This window comes from Aythya fuligula, chromosome 19, assembly GCF_009819795.1.
Source record: "Aythya fuligula isolate bAytFul2 chromosome 19, bAytFul2.pri, whole genome shotgun sequence".
NCBI lineage: Eukaryota > Metazoa > Chordata > Aves > Anseriformes > Anatidae > Aythya > Aythya fuligula.
In genome coordinates this window covers 5119669-5136746 of record NC_045577.1, presented here as the reverse complement: position 1 = coordinate 5136746, position 17078 = coordinate 5119669, and the positions used below count along the sequence as shown (strand labels likewise).

Genomic DNA, 17078 nt, shown 5'->3' with positions numbered 1-17078 from the left:
CATTAAAATGTATTTTAAATAAATTTTACAGATGATGAGAGAGTGAGAGTTACCAGAAACTATGAAAATAACTTCCTGAAAATTAGTGTTCATCTGCTCTGCGTTGGAGATTGTGCTTCTCACATGTGACAGCTGGTAGTATGTCAGTGCATACAGCAGTAGTGGTATGAAGTAGTGGGTCAGGTACTTGTGGTAAAGGCACTGCTTTTGGATGCGATGTTCTTATGGAAGCCTTTGTCAGTCTGATGTCCGGTGTGGTAGTTAGCCTGCAAAACTTGGCGCTGCTTCCATGCTGGTGTGGAAAAAACATGGATGTAGGCTTTGGCAAGTAGAAATGTGTTCAGCTTACCTTTAACACTGATTCTTGTGCCCTTATTAACACTCTGATATATTATGTTAATGACTTGGGACTGATACAGTTTGATTTATTTATTTATTTCAGGAAGACATCTCAGTTCACCTTTAACCGGAATGTGCCTGCATGATAAAATTCCTTTTGAACTCAATTGTGAATATGCAGCCTTTTTTTTTTTGTTCTTTCTTTAGCAAATTCCCAACGCGCTTTGGGCCAATCTGATCCAGGAACGTCTGTCAAACGTGGACTGCATCAAACAAGTAAGAATTGCTCCTCAGAGGACTGGTGGATAAGCACTTACACAACTCGTGCATAGTAGTTAGCATTCTGAGTCCTGAGCAGAGGAGGGAATGGGGGCAAATCATTGGGGGCTCTGGAGCGGATTGCTTTCTTGAACATCAGCAGAGGGAGTTTGGAGCTTTATTAACAGGATGAAGGGGAGAATGAGAGTATGCATATGCTAATCTTCTAGCACTGAGATGATCAAAGGCTGAACAAGCATAGCTTTGTTGATTGCCTGGGGCAACTGGCAGAGTTGAAGTGGACAAAACAGATAAACAGAAAATATATAAAAATCAATATGTTAAGATTTTAACTCTTATTGAGGAAAGGGGGGAAAGAGTCTAATGTTACTCATTTCAATTTTCTTGCTTTCTTATTGTCTTCTTTTTCTTCCTGAGTAAACACTGCATTTGAATATATTCTAGGTAATAATTAATATCTTCACTGTTAGCTTACACAAATAGGCAACTGGATAGGTTTGGCTGTATCCACAAGTGTATGGCTTTCCTTCTCCCCTTCCCACTCCCCAGTGTGCTTAGTTTTAATATAAATAAAGACTTTTAACATAGAACCAAAAGAGATCTCAAGTAGATTAATATTGGTTGAAATTAATGTCTGGACTCAAGGAAAACAATCTCTTTTACACGTTTCCTTTAAAATCTCAGGTCCTATCACTTATCGAGTCCTCAATCAGACCATTATAAAGAATTATTCGTAAGAGACAAGTTTGTAATGATAAAAACCTCTTCCTAAAGAATCTGTGCCAAAATACAGAACATACATTATTTGATGTAATCTTGAAAGGAAGAAGTCCATAGTGCAAAGCAGGTGTTGCATCCATGAAGGACTGAACAACTTTTCCAAATAAATAGTACAAGTTCTCAGAACAGGTACTCTGTCTATTCACCTGCTAGTCAGAGGAGAACTGATACTTTCTGACCTCAGAGAGATGTTGCAAGGCTCACAGTTTTATTAAAATATGCTGCGACTTGATATCATCATCTGCTTTATTGATTGAATAAAGTGGGGCCAGTAATTAATGTTTCATTGAAGTGTGAAAATCGCTTCTTAAAGCTGTGTCAGCATCAGCCACTGGAAGAAATTGGACATGCTAAAAGCTTTATCTCCTTTGCTTCTCTCTGTCTCTGATTTTTGCTGTAGTCTGAAGTGGTCTGCAGTCTGGATCCTTCCATCCATGTCAAACAAAATGATCTAGGGGGCTAGGTCATTGCCTTGTAGCTCTTAGAACAGCAATTTTGTAGCACAGAGATGTCTATAGGTGTGGTAAAACAACAACAAAACTAGCAAGAAGAATTCAAAACGTTGTTTTATGCCCCTGATTGAAGGTTTTCTGATTTTACAGCTCAGGTAACATAAACAGTTGCCAAAGAGGTTGTCTCGTGCTTCAGTGCAAAGCCAGCTATTTTAGCTTAAGCCACTGATGGAAGTGTCTTTCAGTGAACCTGCCTTGTGTAAACTAGATCCGATGGTCAATGACAGTGTATGAACCGTGGAAAAGATAACTTGATCAGGATGGTAATGAATAGCTGGAGGTGTAATCTCTTAAATGGTTCCTGCCTGGTAGGTTTGCCAGAGGACATGTCTGTGTCATATTTCTGTTGCAAACAGCAAATAGCTGGTATGCTGCTCTTAAGCAATAGGTTAAAACTAGCAGTAGCTAAACTTTGACCCATCCCATCAGATATTCCACTGTTTGCATGGGAATTGAAGTTAAGATACTACCCATTGGTATTTATGTTATGAAATGTAATGAAAGGAGTAGAGATTGGCAGAAAACCTATGCCTTTAGAAAAGGATTATCAGTTTTTCTGTAGAAAATACTGTACACCTCACTCCACGTCTGATCTATCCATTTTGAATTTGCAAACCAGAATTTAACTTTTGCATTGCAAGTCACTCTGCTAGAATTATTTGGGTCTGCCCAGTTTCTTGTGAAGGTCTTTTTAGCTGAGCTATTTTATTTCATTTTGACTTATAATGGTTACTTAGCCCTCCAAACCAAACATCTGGTAGTATTTAATGTATTTGATTATCTGTACTAAATTTAGACTAGACTATTTTACTTGGCAGAAGGACATGTTTAAAAGCATGCATATATGCTGCACCATCTTGTTCATTTTTGCAGCCTTTTGAATTGCAGCGTAGGTGAGGAACATCGTTGAGAAACCAATATTGTCAGCTCGGGATATACAAGCAGATGGGCAGCAAAAGACTGTGAATGTCAACATTTTGTATGGAAGCAACACAGTGAGATAGCATGGATATAGAGCAAGTCAGGTGATACTAAGATTTACTGCTTTGTCTCTTTGTGGCAACATCTTTCTCTAGTGAAACTTCCTCTGTAGTGTGTATGTTTAAAATATCTTTACACCTTAAAGGTAAGTTAGAAAGATGATAAACCCAAGAGAGAAACCGCCTTTTCTGATCACTGTCTGCCAGGCTTTGGGCTGGTTTCAGTCCCCAAACACAGTGCCTTGGCTTAACATTAACAGCTACTCTGGTTGTGCTAATAATAATAGTTTAACAATTGCCGCGTTTTCCCTGTATGATTGGAAATGAAGTTAATGCTATGGATTTTGTTCTTCATTGAGCAGATTTATGCCAGCTCTCTCAAAGCATGAGTCAGCGTTTTTTTGCTGAAAATGTTAATAGACTAGGAGCTGCATGTTGGACCACAGTACCACCAGCTGTTTGTTTTATTTCTCCTTGTGGTGTCATTGGGTTGGCATTAATTGCACAGCTTTCATCCCACTGACAGTAGAAATACAGAATTTTTTGTGCCATTGTTTTGACACTCACAGGTTTATAGATGTCACGGGCATTCTCCAAGGAGAACATTTTTATTGATCAACGGCTCTGCTGAGACTCTGTTGTGTGTTCTTCTAATACAAATGTAGTTAGGACTGTGAGGGATCAGACGGGTAGGTCTTCCAGCACACACAGAAAACTTATTGCGAGCATTATGTTAGATCCTGGGACTTGTGAAGTTGATAGGAAGACTTTTCATCTTTCAGGGTTAGTACATGTTGGTTATAGCACCTCTGGCTGTTGTCTAACTCCCAGTGCTGCTGGTGTTGAGGAGGGGATGCACAGGACTGGGCAAGGCTAGCAAAGAGATTGCTACATGATGAATTTCTGAGCGAGTGAGCTGAGCAACCTTAATCCTGCCTTACAACCATTTAGAAACTAAGTTTAGGCCAATGATTCACATGAATAGAGGCAGAATTATTTCTGGTTAGTATTAAACACTTCAGAAGAGTGGTGGCTGTCATTGAAAGGGAAGAAAGGGAAGGAAAAGAGAGCAATGGCTATCGGTTCTTTTGATTTTACCATGACAGATAAAGATTATCATCTTGTCTCTGTGAAACTCCATACAAAGACAGTGATGTTACATAGATTCATCTGGGGAGAAAATAGGCCTATTCACCATCATTTTTATTTTTTATTTTTTAGCTTTGTAGCTTACTGAAGCTACAAATACTTTGTATGTGGGAATAAGAGGTTTCTTTCTAGTGGAAAATTTGGTAGAGTTGGAGCTTCTCCATCATCTGTACTGCTAATGTTGACAGACTGCAGGAGCTGGGTTGGCAATATTTGTCCCGCACTCAGTCTGCTGTTATCTGAAAATGTCAGTTTTGGATCCATGCTCACAAAGCTATTAGCTATTACTGATTTTAGCAGAGAAAGACATGTAGTATTTTTTCAAAGATACTGAATGGTGTGGAAACACTATTGTGATGACCTGTTTTGCTAAATGCAGAGCTATTTGTGATCTTTGAGCTCCATGCTTGTGGCTGAGATTTCTTTTGGACGTGCCATGTTATTCAGCATTACTTCTTGGTGCTATCCCTTTGCTGCTTTTGCAATTCTAAGGCAGTGTCAGTTTTGTATTTTGTAAAAATAAATAAGAAAAAAAAAAATTGAGGCTGTGCTGGTCAGATAAGAAGAGAACTGAATATCTAAGTCATCATTTTTGGGGTGGAAAGTGTGAAAGTGCATGGGCTTGGTATGTACTTACAGCAGAGAGCAGTGTGCCAGCGAAGGAATGAGATTTACGTTTCAGAATGACCTCGAGGTGTTCCTTTCTCCAGATTCCTCAAATCTGGAGAGGAAAGTGATGGCTTTGAATGCAGTTCCTAGTTGCTGATATCTGTGTGGCATGGGTCTCCCAGGAGCACTTCACCTGGCATTAAGGCACCAGCACAAGGCAGTATTTACAGCAGTCTGCACGTCGAAAAGGCTTGTGGTCTCCAGCTGAAAGAGAGGGAACAGTGACCACAGAGTACGGCACCATGGAAATCCTCACTTTTAGCTTTTGTTCCACCCTTGATGTGGTAAGGTGCAATCCGTGCTTGGATGTAAGGTTACCGCTATCAAGAACAAAAAATAAATGACTTCTTAAAGAAACAAATTTACTATGTGAAGTTACTAATTACACTTTAATGATAGTCAGGAGGGCAAAAAAAGACCAGTGTTTGCATAAAGCATGATAGGCATATTTTAAGTCAGGTCTTGCTCTGCTGTGTGTTGCTTCCTCTTGCTAGTTCCCAAGCCACACTCCTTTTTACTTTTTTTTTTTTTTTTTTTTTTTTTTTTTTATCTGTGACATCTGCTTGGAGCTTGTCCCTCCTGTGATACCATACTACTTGCAGCTGTTCAGACCTCCAGCTCTGAGCTGTGCATGGGGTGCCCTGAGCATACGGCCTTTTTGATGTGTGATAAAACAGAACCAAGCCACTGGGGGTATGGAGAGGGAGTGCAGCAGAATATCAATAAACCTGTTCTGAACAAAGCTGCAGCTCTGTGGTGGAATAGACATTTCACTGAAGTGTCAAGTAGATGGATAATGTATTCTAATTAGGGACTGACTGATACCCTGGAACTCAGAGACCTTTGGAAATAAGATCCAAAATGCTAACTATTTTTGTAGCGTGTGTTTATTATGCATTTGCTTAATGCATTGAAATGCAGGCAGGAAGCTATTTATTGAGCTATGCTTTATTATACTGCAAAAACTTTTCTTTATAAAATTCCTTATTGCCTGCATTAAGGACCTTTGAAATTTGTGTATGAGCATCTTGAAGCTGATGTTGTTAAAAAGAATCTGTATTTACTGCCTGTTGCTCAGTATTTGATTTTGAGCAATAAGCTGTAGTGACATCAGAAGGAATGGCTTTGTGGTGTGGTGGTTTTGTGATTTTTTTCTTTTGTTTAGTTTCCAAAAGTATTGCACTTGGAGTGAAGAAAATGAGTCAGATTTGTAGTCTGTGTAAATAGGCATAGATTTATTGGCTTCCAACCTCTGATGCCATTTCTCCCTAGAAAAGGATGTAGGCCTATATATATGTTGTACAAACACAATATATTCAGAACTAGCGCTGAAGTTCCTAGCATACTGCTAAAAATATTGTGCAGCCTTGCCTCCTGCAAGTCCCAAGGGATAAATTGATTTCTTAGCACCTGCGTGACCTTAGACAGCAGTTCATTCTAATTCGGTAGAGCAAACACTGGGAGTGGCAAAAATGGCTTGCAGTTTCTTAAGTCTCTTGTATTCTACAGATATCAGCAGGATGGCATGTTCCCGAAACCAGGCTAATTAAAGAATTTTAAGTAGTCTACTCTATTTTCTTATATAATTGGAATGTCCCAATTTCCTCCCACAGAAGACATGGAGATATGCGGAAATACTTCGAAAACCTTTGGACCCCATACTGACAGAGCTTCAGAAATATGTGGGAGATGATAATGATTGCTAGCTAATGCAATATTAAAGTATCTTATTTATTTCAGGACAAAGATAGTTTTCAGATTTATTGTAGTATCACAAAATTATTAGGGAAAGATGAGGTAGTGACAAGGACACGTGTAGTTAAGCGAATAATAGAAAAATTAGAGAAAGTTTAGAAGATTCAGACTTGAGACTGGGAAGTGGATTAGATCTCAAACACTGCATCATGCAGAAACTGAGTGAGGCTGCAGCTCTTCTACAGTATTTCACAGATCTGTAAATGTTTTTTTAAAGATGCTCAATCCAACACTTAGCTGGCTATAACAAGGACTTAAGGGAGCAAAAGGCTCTTTTTTCTTTTTCCTTTCTTTTGCTCTGTTGCTTCATTAGCTTTGGGAATGCTGGTTCCATTACTGTGAGTTTTCCTGTATAATTTAAGAAAATAATGAAAGCGTGCATATTTTCCTCAGTGTTCTTGGCATTAAATCTGTCTTTAAATTTGTTTAGCCTCTTTTTTATACACAGTGTGGGCTGGTATCCTTTTGAATATTTCAAAACTGTAGAAATTGTTTTGAATTGTTTTTATTCAAAAGAGAAGTTTCTTTTTTAAGACTGAAACACGCAAAAATAAATCATTGTTACAATACATAAATGCCCATTGCACTGTGGCAGTGGTGTTACTGCATGCCACTTCATAAAAACATCAGTGCTCCATGTTTTCTTTCTTCTATCACAAGCACCCATAACAAACATCGTCACATTGTGAGATCAGAACGAGGCGTTTTTTGTGCAAATAGTACCAGTATTTAGTGCTATGTTTTGTATTTTCTCTATCAGCACCGATAATATTTTCATGTTTTTGTTCAACAGGGTTGGATTTTGGAAGGCTTCCCTGAAAATCAGGAACAGGCGTGGATGCTGCAATCATCTGGCATCATTCCTAGGCATGTTGGTAAGCAGTGCAAGGTTTATGTGTGATTGTGACCAGAAGGTGAAAGCCTGGAAGTGTTTTTCCCCAAACATTCTCAATAAATTCAATACCTATATTGAAGACAGAGTCATGAGACAGCAGAATTATATTTCTATATGGTTCAGATTCACTGAAAACCTTGAGGTAACCTGAAAGATTTTAAATCCTGTCTTTTATGCATAAACCTCTGTATTCCTACACAATAGGGTTCTGTAAATTCAGGACAACTCCAGCAAGTATCTTCAAGCAGCTGAATGTAGCTTTGCTTCTGTACGAGGTGTGGGTCCAAATTCTTTCCAACTTCAATCTCTAGATCGCTAAATCAATCTCTAAATCTCCTTAGTGATTCTCAGACCAAAACCATTTCCACATCCCCTAAATAAAAATCATTCTTTTGTTGAATTATAGAGTACAAACTTAGCAAACTGCAAAGTGGAGCAGTCATGATTTTAAACTTGACCTTTTAGTGTGGATGGATTATAACTTGATTTGTGAGGAGCATTTCTTTACTGGCAAAGCACTGGTAGATAAGACCTTGACAGCTGCCCTTGCCACCTAGAACAGGCAGTTGTCCCAAATTAATATAGAGAACCTACTCAGAATGTAAGAAATGATGATAATTATGTGGACTACAGGGTGAAGTGAGAAATGTAGAGCTTGCCAGTGGGTAGTGAACTTGCCAGAATGTTAGCGAACTTGATGAATTGTCACTTTGGATTTGATTTGGATGAGATTTGACTGTTAATGAAGAATTCAGAATCACTGCAATAGAGCTAGGCAAAAATGTTTAATGTCTAGTACTTGCATGTATTTTTAATATAGCTAATAACATTTGAAGTCAAGTTTTGCTCACAATTATATCTGTGCAACCAAGACCTGAATGAGAATCTTAAAGCTCAGTCTGTCTAGTTAATCAAAAAGAAGATTGAGAGGAGATGAGATTTACTGTGTATGAGTACCTTAATAGGGAGAAAAGTGTCTGAAAGTGATATTTGATACAGTGCAGAAAGTCATAAGAAGAACTGGTTTGAAATCTGTAATAAAATGCACTGAAAACAGTAATTAAATTACAGCATTTAACTGTGAGGATGATTAGCCAAAAGCAACCCAGGGAACTGACAGATTCTCCATCTTTTGATGCTTTCTAATCAAGTTTGAACACTTTTCTGGGAGGTTATCCAAAAATAAGTTTCACCAGTTTCATTACCAAAGTAGCTGGGTGAAAAGTGATTGCTTGTGGTATAGAAGAGAATCAGTACCAAGTGATCTACCGGTGCTTCTGTCCTTGGTTCCAGATACAATGTAAGTGAGGGAGAGCCTTGTTAATTGATATGGATGTCTGGGACATCCAGCAGTCATGGGTACTGGGGTATTATTAATGTGTATTTTTTCCCACTGTTCTGTTTAGGAGACAGAGGAAAAACTCTGATTAAAAGTGGAATTAAGTATTTGCAAGTAGAATATTGGTAAAGGAGAATAATGAGACAAATGGAGACAAATGTGTTTGAAATGCATCCATTCATCTTTAAAACTAGGATACATTAAAATAGCTACAAGAAATATAACAACTAACGAGCTATGCTTTTTTGTTTTCTTTCTTTTCTTAATTTTTTTTTTTGGGGGGGGGGTCTAGTTGTGCTCTATGCTGCAGACACTGTGCTGATTGAGCGGAACAGTGGGAAGAGGCTTGATCCCTTCACAAAAGGTGCAGTATTTGTTTCTTCCTGTTCTCCACTAGAAACTGGAGTGTTGCTTGGTCCCAGAAGCATTTTAATACCAGCATTATAATACCATTATTTTAAAAACAAGTAGGAATTTATAATTCTAAGTATAAACAGTTCTGGAAAAAAAAATGTGTTGACATTGCATTATTTTCTGTACCAATAAAATATGCAAAAAGTTAAAGCTCGCTATTGAGTCTGTAAACAGCAGGCTATAGCCTCAACAAGGGTAGTGCACAGATTATCACTTGTGCCACAATCTGAAGCTTAAACACAGACCTTGATTTTGTATAGGAAACCTGCTGGAGCTGAGCAAGACGTATTAAATCATCCTCATAGATCCTAATCACCCTCTCTCTTCTAGAGGTGTACCATACGACCTTTGACTGGCCAAGTGATCCAGTGATACAACAACGTTTGGTGAAACCAGAAGATCTTTCTGAGCAGGAGATGTCAAAGAAACTGCTGGAATATCACAGAAACTTCCCTGGGGTGTTCCAGATCTATCAAAAAGTTTTGAAATCAGTCAATGCAGATCAGCCTTGCATGGATGTCATATCACAAGGTAAATTTGTATATTTATGGTAAATGGTAGTTGATAAACTCATATCTGAAAGGTAGCTCCTAGCTGTTAGAGGCAGTTCATAGGATTAGGATTATGTTTAGCCAACACAGATGGCACCCAGCTAAGTTTTGTTCTCTTTAATACATAGTTTGGGCTGTCTCTTATAATTATTTTTACAGGACTAGAGTAAGAGCAGATAACTGGAAAGTCTTAGTTCCACTGTCCTTCCAAGGAACAGCTGACTCGGTAGAGAAAATGTCACGGTTACTTTTGCGAGAGTCATTTCTTGAAGGTTGCATTGTGGCTCAACTGCTAATCCCCCAAAGGACTAGTACCTCCCACAAGTCTGATAAGAAATAGGAGTAGTTCAAAGCTGGTAACATTTCATTATTTAAAAGCTGCTTGCACTCATAGCTTTTCTGTTCAACAATTCTTGTTTGCCTGTGCTTGACTTTAATGCAGTCTGACTTCTAATGTTGATTCTTCAAGAAGAAAATAAGGAAACTGCCAGAAAGACCAATTGATAATGTACTTTGTAGCTGTCAGTCTGTAGATGATCTGTTATATCCCAGTAATTTTGCATCTCAAAAAGGTCTTTTTTTTACTGACAAGTGCTGCACTTTTAAAATAAACAAGTAGGAAGTTTATATTATGAATTTACACATTAATTACCTCTAAATTACTTAATTAAATTTAAAAGTTCATATCATCATTCATAAAGAATTCATGCCTTGAATTGTAAATAAAAATGTGAGTGCCTGAATATTAATTATTATTAATTAATAATGTAGTGAGATAAATTGAAAATTGGAATGAAAAAATCCTCTCTAGATCTTTTTTTCTGTAGTGCATCAAGCAGCCAGATTTTTTTTTTTAAGAATAATTAGATGTGGAGACTGTCTAGGGGATCATTACTCCTAATTAACTTGGTTATTTACTGCAAATTAAGCATCATTTGTAAGCAGGGTGCTTTGCCTGTAATGTTTCTGCTTTTCAATACACAGGGTTATGGAAAATGTTCAGAATATCTAGAGCACTCCTTGGTTAGCTGATACTTGTTTTTATTCATACGTTATGCAGCAAATGCACTATTTTCTGTTATGATTTTCCAGGGTTTTAAAATATTTTTTTACTACAGACAAAGATTTAAAAATCAGTTCTCAGCAGTATTGGGATTTTAATGGATTATTTCATGCAGCTATAAAATTTTGTAAACTAAATTTTAATGGATTTACTCCTAATGTATGCTAGGATATGTGACATCAGATTCATTACCCAGGTACAGCTTGTGGTGCAGGAGAAAGAGATGTGTATGATCCTATATGCTTGCAGTTTGAGTCAGTTTCTCAATACCCTAGATTCTCTATCTAGAAATAGTGAAGCTGGAGTTTCCTGGAGCTGCTGCTTTATTAAAGAAAGATTTTATGATGATATTATGATGATACGGAAGTGTAGCAGAGGGTCCTTAGAAAAAATAGGTGGTATGCAGCAATACATTAACCATGGTAGTTAAAATACTTATCCTTATGATGTTCTTCATCAATCCTTTTTTTTTTTTTTTTTTTTTTTTTGTTAATATAGGAATATGATTAATGCAAACATTAATGTCTAAGACCATCCTATTTGTTAGACTAAAATACCATTTTATTACACGTACTCTTTAGTCTATAGACTCTTTTATTTGAATTGAAGATGTCTGGGCTAACACTTAGCTGTATCCGCTGCAATTACAGAGGAAATTAAAGTATGTGTAGGTGTGCCCATGCTGCTTTTAAACATGGGTAGAAATGGCAGTCAAGACACAGTGGCAGGGAGCTTAGCCTTTACATTTGAAACTCTGTGGAAAGCTTGAGCTGCTCTTTTTACTGGTATTTTTAGCCAGAAAAAGGACATGGGGAGTAAGTCTTGCTGTGTCCAAATACAATTCTAATTTGTCTACAGTGTCCTGTAGCTACTTGGTGTCTATCACATTCTGTTTTCAGACTGCAACAAAGTTCAGGTCTCTATAATGAAGCAATAATGATTGTACTTTACATATCCTGTGGTCTTTCCAAGGCTCTTGCAGTCTCTAGATTGATTAATGTAATATTTTATACGCAGAAGAAAGAATAATGTCCAGCGAACATACTCGAATCAGAGCTCAAATAGCCTTTACATGTTATGCAAGAGTGATGGACAAACAAATAAAATCATGTTCAATAATGTGTTGTCAATGCCATATCGTGTTGTGACATGATATGCTACTGGTCTATAATAATGTAATCAGGAGTCTTAATCACAAACAATGCTGGATAAATGTCATATTAAGTTAACATCCTGAGTTTTTACAGCTAAATATTTGTTCAGAAACTGCAGAAAATATTAAATGTAATTATATTCCTCTATAATTTGCATGGTCAAATTGTACCTAACAAGCAAAAATGACTTCTGCTAAAAACAACATGGTAAAAGAGCAATTATTAATTGAATTCGCTCTTTAAAATGATTTGACATCTACTGATGAAAGAACGTATGGGAGCATAATGATAGTAAGATTTCTAAAGTGCCTCAGTGTAAGTTGCTGACATGACAGTTTTATCAGAGTCCTGGTTTTGGTTGGATTCTCTAGATGTTTCATTTGTAAAATAAATGATGATGATAATTATGACCTTATAAAATGAGAGAAAAGTCGATCAATGTTTATATTATTTTTTAAAAAGAAATGGGATATAAACTGTATTTCTTGCCTTTCTGTCATGTTCTAGCTCTTACCTATGTCCAAACACGGCACCGATCAGCCGCTCCCTTTACACCACGTATTCTCTTTTGTGGACCCCCAGGCAGTGGGAAGAGCCTGCAGGCAGCACTAATAGCTCAGAAATACGGTGTTGTCAACAGTAAGTTCTCAGTAAATATGTACTTTGCTCAATTCCCCCTTTCTCTCTTTTTGATCATTTATCTTTTGCTGTCTGTCTTTCCTACTCGCTCATAAAATTTCTCTGCCCATTGTTATGGATGTCAAATTTTTGAGGGAACTGAAAAATACTTCAATGAAGAAATATAAACCAATAGAGCATACATTCTGTGACAAACCAGCTCTAACATTTTTTTAGTCATCATTTTTTATACCCTTTACCTCAGTATTTTTTGTGTGTTAGGTTCTTGTAGTGTCATGAATTCTTCAGTGGATCAGTGGATCATGAGTAATATCACTGTAGTTGCAGCTGTGTGACCAAAATTGGGGCACTTGTTTTAAAATAGAATTTGCTCTGAACTTTGATGAAGATGCAGGTTCTGTGCATATGAAGTAATATATTAGAAAAGGAAGCAATTATCGAGAAGTACGTTCTCTTTCTTTCAGAAAATTGCATTTGAGGCTAGTTCATGGTAAACTTGCTAGTATTAAAATGTACTGTGATACAAACACATAGCTAGATGACAGGATTAATGCAATATGTGTCCATGTTCTATAACATCATCTAATATTGGAGTAGCCATAAATCATTTTAAACAAATGTCTGACGTGTCTAAAATTCGCTGTTTAGTCATATCCCCTTTTTAAGTGAATGCAAGTTTGTTTGTCTCATTAGTATTATTTCAGCGTATGCCAAATGAGGAAGGGGAGGAAAAAAAAAAAAAAAAAACAAGCAACAAAACAGAATTAGGTAGGTAGTAGGTTTTCATGTTGGAGGCATTCTTTAATTAGTGGAACTCAGTTGTCCATAGAGATGTGCCAGTTTGCTGGTGTCTTCCTTGAGCACCTGGTGAAGTCAAACAAAAGATTTCAGTGACCTTGGATTTGGCTTTCAGTGTAAATAATAACTTCAAGATCAGAGCTGTAATGGTCTCAACTACCAGTTTTGTAGATATCCTCAAAAAAAGAAAGAAATTTCTTCAGGTTCAAACCTGAACCTTCAGAAAATGCCATGGGCTTTCCATATTGTCATTCCAGCTGGTGGCTAGATTGTAGATATGTGTGTTTCCACTAAACACATGGAAAGAGCTATGAAACTGTCAGCCTATTGGTTGGCAGGTTTAGTCTAGGTTTAGTATTTTGGTATTTTAAATCACTATGACTATTTTAAAGTTTCAAAAAAAAAACCAAAAAACACACATAAATATGACTACATGGCTATCCAGTGAACTTGAAAAAGGTAAATTTACTTGATTTTAAAATCTATACTAAAATATTGAGAAGTACAAATAAAACTGATAAAATGCGTATCAGTTATTTTATTATCACTATCAGGTATTTTACTGTTGTATCTTATCATTACATATTAAAAATAGAATATTAGATTTATTTGAAGCTGTATTTTTAATAATTATGTAGTTGGCGTAATTAAAATAAAACCTGTCTCAGTGCATTGAAAAATTACTGTTCTTTTGTTTCTGAATACTATTTTCTGAACTTTATTTCTAAAACTGCAAGTTTGATTCAGTGTTTTCAACTAGGTCAAAATTTGCATTTTTTAAATAGCTGCTATATAAGAGAGTTGCAGTTCTTTTTACTAAATACCATTACTACTGCTTCACCCATCTGTTGAATTTTATTGTAAGTACACTGTAAACCAAATATAAAAATTACTTATTTAAAACAAAGTCAGAAGACCATGAGTTTTCAGAAGAGTACTTAGCACACACTTAATTCCCAATTAGGCCACTGGGACTAAAGCACAGGCTTAAAAATTTAATCCTGTGTTTAAATATTCTCATAAATTGGATTGAATTTAAGCATATATGTATCTGTTGTCTTAAACTGTAGTCTGTGCACTGAATTTCTGTTACTTTTTTACACATTATGCTGTGCATATCAATTTGCTTCTCCAGGACAACTGGTAACTGTTAAAATTTGTGTTCATTTCTTGTCACTTAAACATAAATTTAATGAACTTTGTACAAAAACGTCCCTGTATTCTTATTCATGTTTGCCAAACAGTGTCCTTAATGGTGATAAAACAGATAAAAAGGCTTGCTTTTTGCCATTAAGTCTGCGGTGCCATTGACGGTGGTGGTATTGATTTCAGAAAGGGCAGAATTGATTTAGGATTGTTATTTGAAAGGTCAGGTAATAATATATGGTGACTATTATCTAATATTAACTAAAAATGAGCTGGAGTTAGGACATGCTGTGATGTCATGCAACTTCAGCATGCCTTAGTTTCCTCCCTGTAAAATGAGGTAACGTGAACTCACAGGGGGCAGCAAGACTCATTAACTTTGGTCAAAAAGTGTTATACAATCCCCAAGGAGCAGTATTTCCTGTTCTCCAGTCCTGACTAGAACTTTAAATCTGCATCTCCTGGTGTTCTGTGTATTTGATGTCAATGATAATATTGCATTAGCACAGTTTTTTAAATATAATTCTTGCATGATCATTAAATGATCCGGTGAGTCACTTCCTTGAACTGCGTATTATCCTGCACCTCCAGCAGTGCAGTTCAGATGCTGTTCAGCAGGTGTAACTTTATTCAGTAATTATAACTTTATAAAAAGTGAAAAAACACCAGCAATCCCTTGAGTTACTATTTCAGTAACATATTTCATTAGTATCTTTCTTTCTATCTCTGTTTTTAATATGATCTTTGCCAAATGTATTCTTTTTTATTCAGTATTCTCCCCTGCTCAGTCTTTGCTTTTTGCTCTGCTTGGCCAAAAAAAAAAAAAAAATCCTAACAACAACCCCCAAAAACCTACAACTTTTATTTTATTCAGTGACCTTATTCCAGTATGCAGCTTCTGTATTTTTTTCTTTTTCTTTGTTGCTTCCTTTTTAAAATTTAACCTCGTGTCTTTTTGTTCTTCCTTCTTCTTAGTTTGCTGTGGGCTACTGCTAAAGGAAGCTGTTGCAGACAAGACAAAACTTGGAGAACTCGTTAAGCCTTATATTGACAATGGATACCCAGGTAGGGCACGTTGTTGTCTCATTAAACTGTGGTTACAAATTTGTGGGAAAAGATACATCGTGAGTGAATTTTTCTTGCACAGATTGTAATCTGAATTGCATCAGATTTATCTGGAAGTTGTTTAATTCCTTCAATTAGATGTGACTTATTTGCACTATGTAACATAAGTTAGATTTTTAATCTCTTCAATATCTTCAAATAGTTCACCGTTCCAGTTAAATTCAGTGTTTTTGTACACATCCCAAAATTTCAATTCCATGGTTTTTATCTCTAAATCAAAACCAGAATTCTGATATAGACGTATGATTTAAAAATGTTTAAGCTGCTTTTTGAAGCACAGTATTATGTTTCATTTTTATTTCAATTCCAAGAGCTCTGTAATAAAGACTACATACTTTTGTATAGAGATTTTGACTTGCAGAATGCTACTGCAGATTCATCCAGTTTCACACAAGTATTTTTAACTCAAAAATAAAGTTTTGTGTAATTCATTTTTATCAGCCTTTTTGGTTGTAGGAGGGGAGTACCACAAAGAATATCTAAGTATATTTTGGTTTTGGATGGCTCTGCATGTGACTTCAGATAAATCATAACTACTGTAAGCACCTTAGGACAACAACTTAAACTTATGTGTTTGTTACTTGTTTTGCACAAAGATAGTTCTCTATGGTGGATATTCAAAATCAAAAAAGAGCTATAGTTCTAAAGGATAGGTCATATTTCAGTAGGGTTCAAGCATGTTTATTTTGCCATGTTACAATGGCCTGGAATGGGAACTTTTAGTCCTATTTCTGGCAACAGGCCACTGATGAAACTAATACAGGGAGATGATCTTGCTGAAAATTGAGAAATCTCAGTTAAGCTTCAGTATTAATGGAATTTTGAGCAAATATGCTGGACAAAGAGAAATCTTCATTTCTTCATTTTGGCAAGAAAAGCCATTTGGTGAGGTGAAAAGCTCGAAAGTCCTTTTTTTTTTTTTTTTTTCATGATAGCTTAATTCTGCAACTGAATTACACAGATCTGAACCATGAGCCTATAAAATTAACTGAGGTTCCCTTGATACCATACCAAGAGATTCAGTACTTTTCTAAGCATTTCAAAAAGACCTTTGGCAGCCTGCAGCTTTGGGTATTCTATCCCTCCATCAAACCACAAGGTAATACATTTTATCTCTAAACTTCATCTCTAGAGAATGATTGCACTTATTCTTAATACAGTAATACAGCTAGTTCAATGCGTTAATATTTTGTGGCAGCCACCATATTGCAAGACTAGGAACTGATGTGGGGACTGTGGGAATGGAAATCATGAATCTCTGCAGCCTAAAACAGAGGACCTGGGTCCTCTGTAACATAGGCAGAGACATCAATGGGTAATGGGCTGTGAGCAACTGCCAGTTTCTTTTGCTCATGAATTAATGGCTCATGGCTGCCCTTTCTAGGTGAGAATTTCAGATTTAGAAATCTACTAACCAGCTCAACTAACCAGAATGCCCATTGAGCTCAAAAGCAAGCAATCTTAGCCTCTGTTAATTGCGATGTATCCCAG

The 17078-nt window shown here is 36.5% G+C and overlaps 1 protein-coding gene across 3 annotated transcripts in view; it reads left to right on the top strand.

The window, feature by feature from the left end:
• Window positions 1–17078, top strand: part of AK8 (adenylate kinase 8) — a 75711-nt gene that overhangs the window by 19077 nt on the left and 39556 nt on the right. For all 3 annotated transcript variants that reach the window (XM_032200254.1, XM_032200253.1, XM_032200255.1), the window contains exons 5-10: window positions 547–615; window positions 7257–7338; window positions 8990–9061; window positions 9442–9642; window positions 12387–12518; window positions 15438–15527. In XM_032200254.1, the coding sequence (XP_032056145.1) occupies window positions 547–615; window positions 7257–7338; window positions 8990–9061; window positions 9442–9642; window positions 12387–12518; window positions 15438–15527 (646 nt within the window). The remainder of the gene's footprint in view (window positions 1–546; window positions 616–7256; window positions 7339–8989; window positions 9062–9441; window positions 9643–12386; window positions 12519–15437; window positions 15528–17078) is intronic.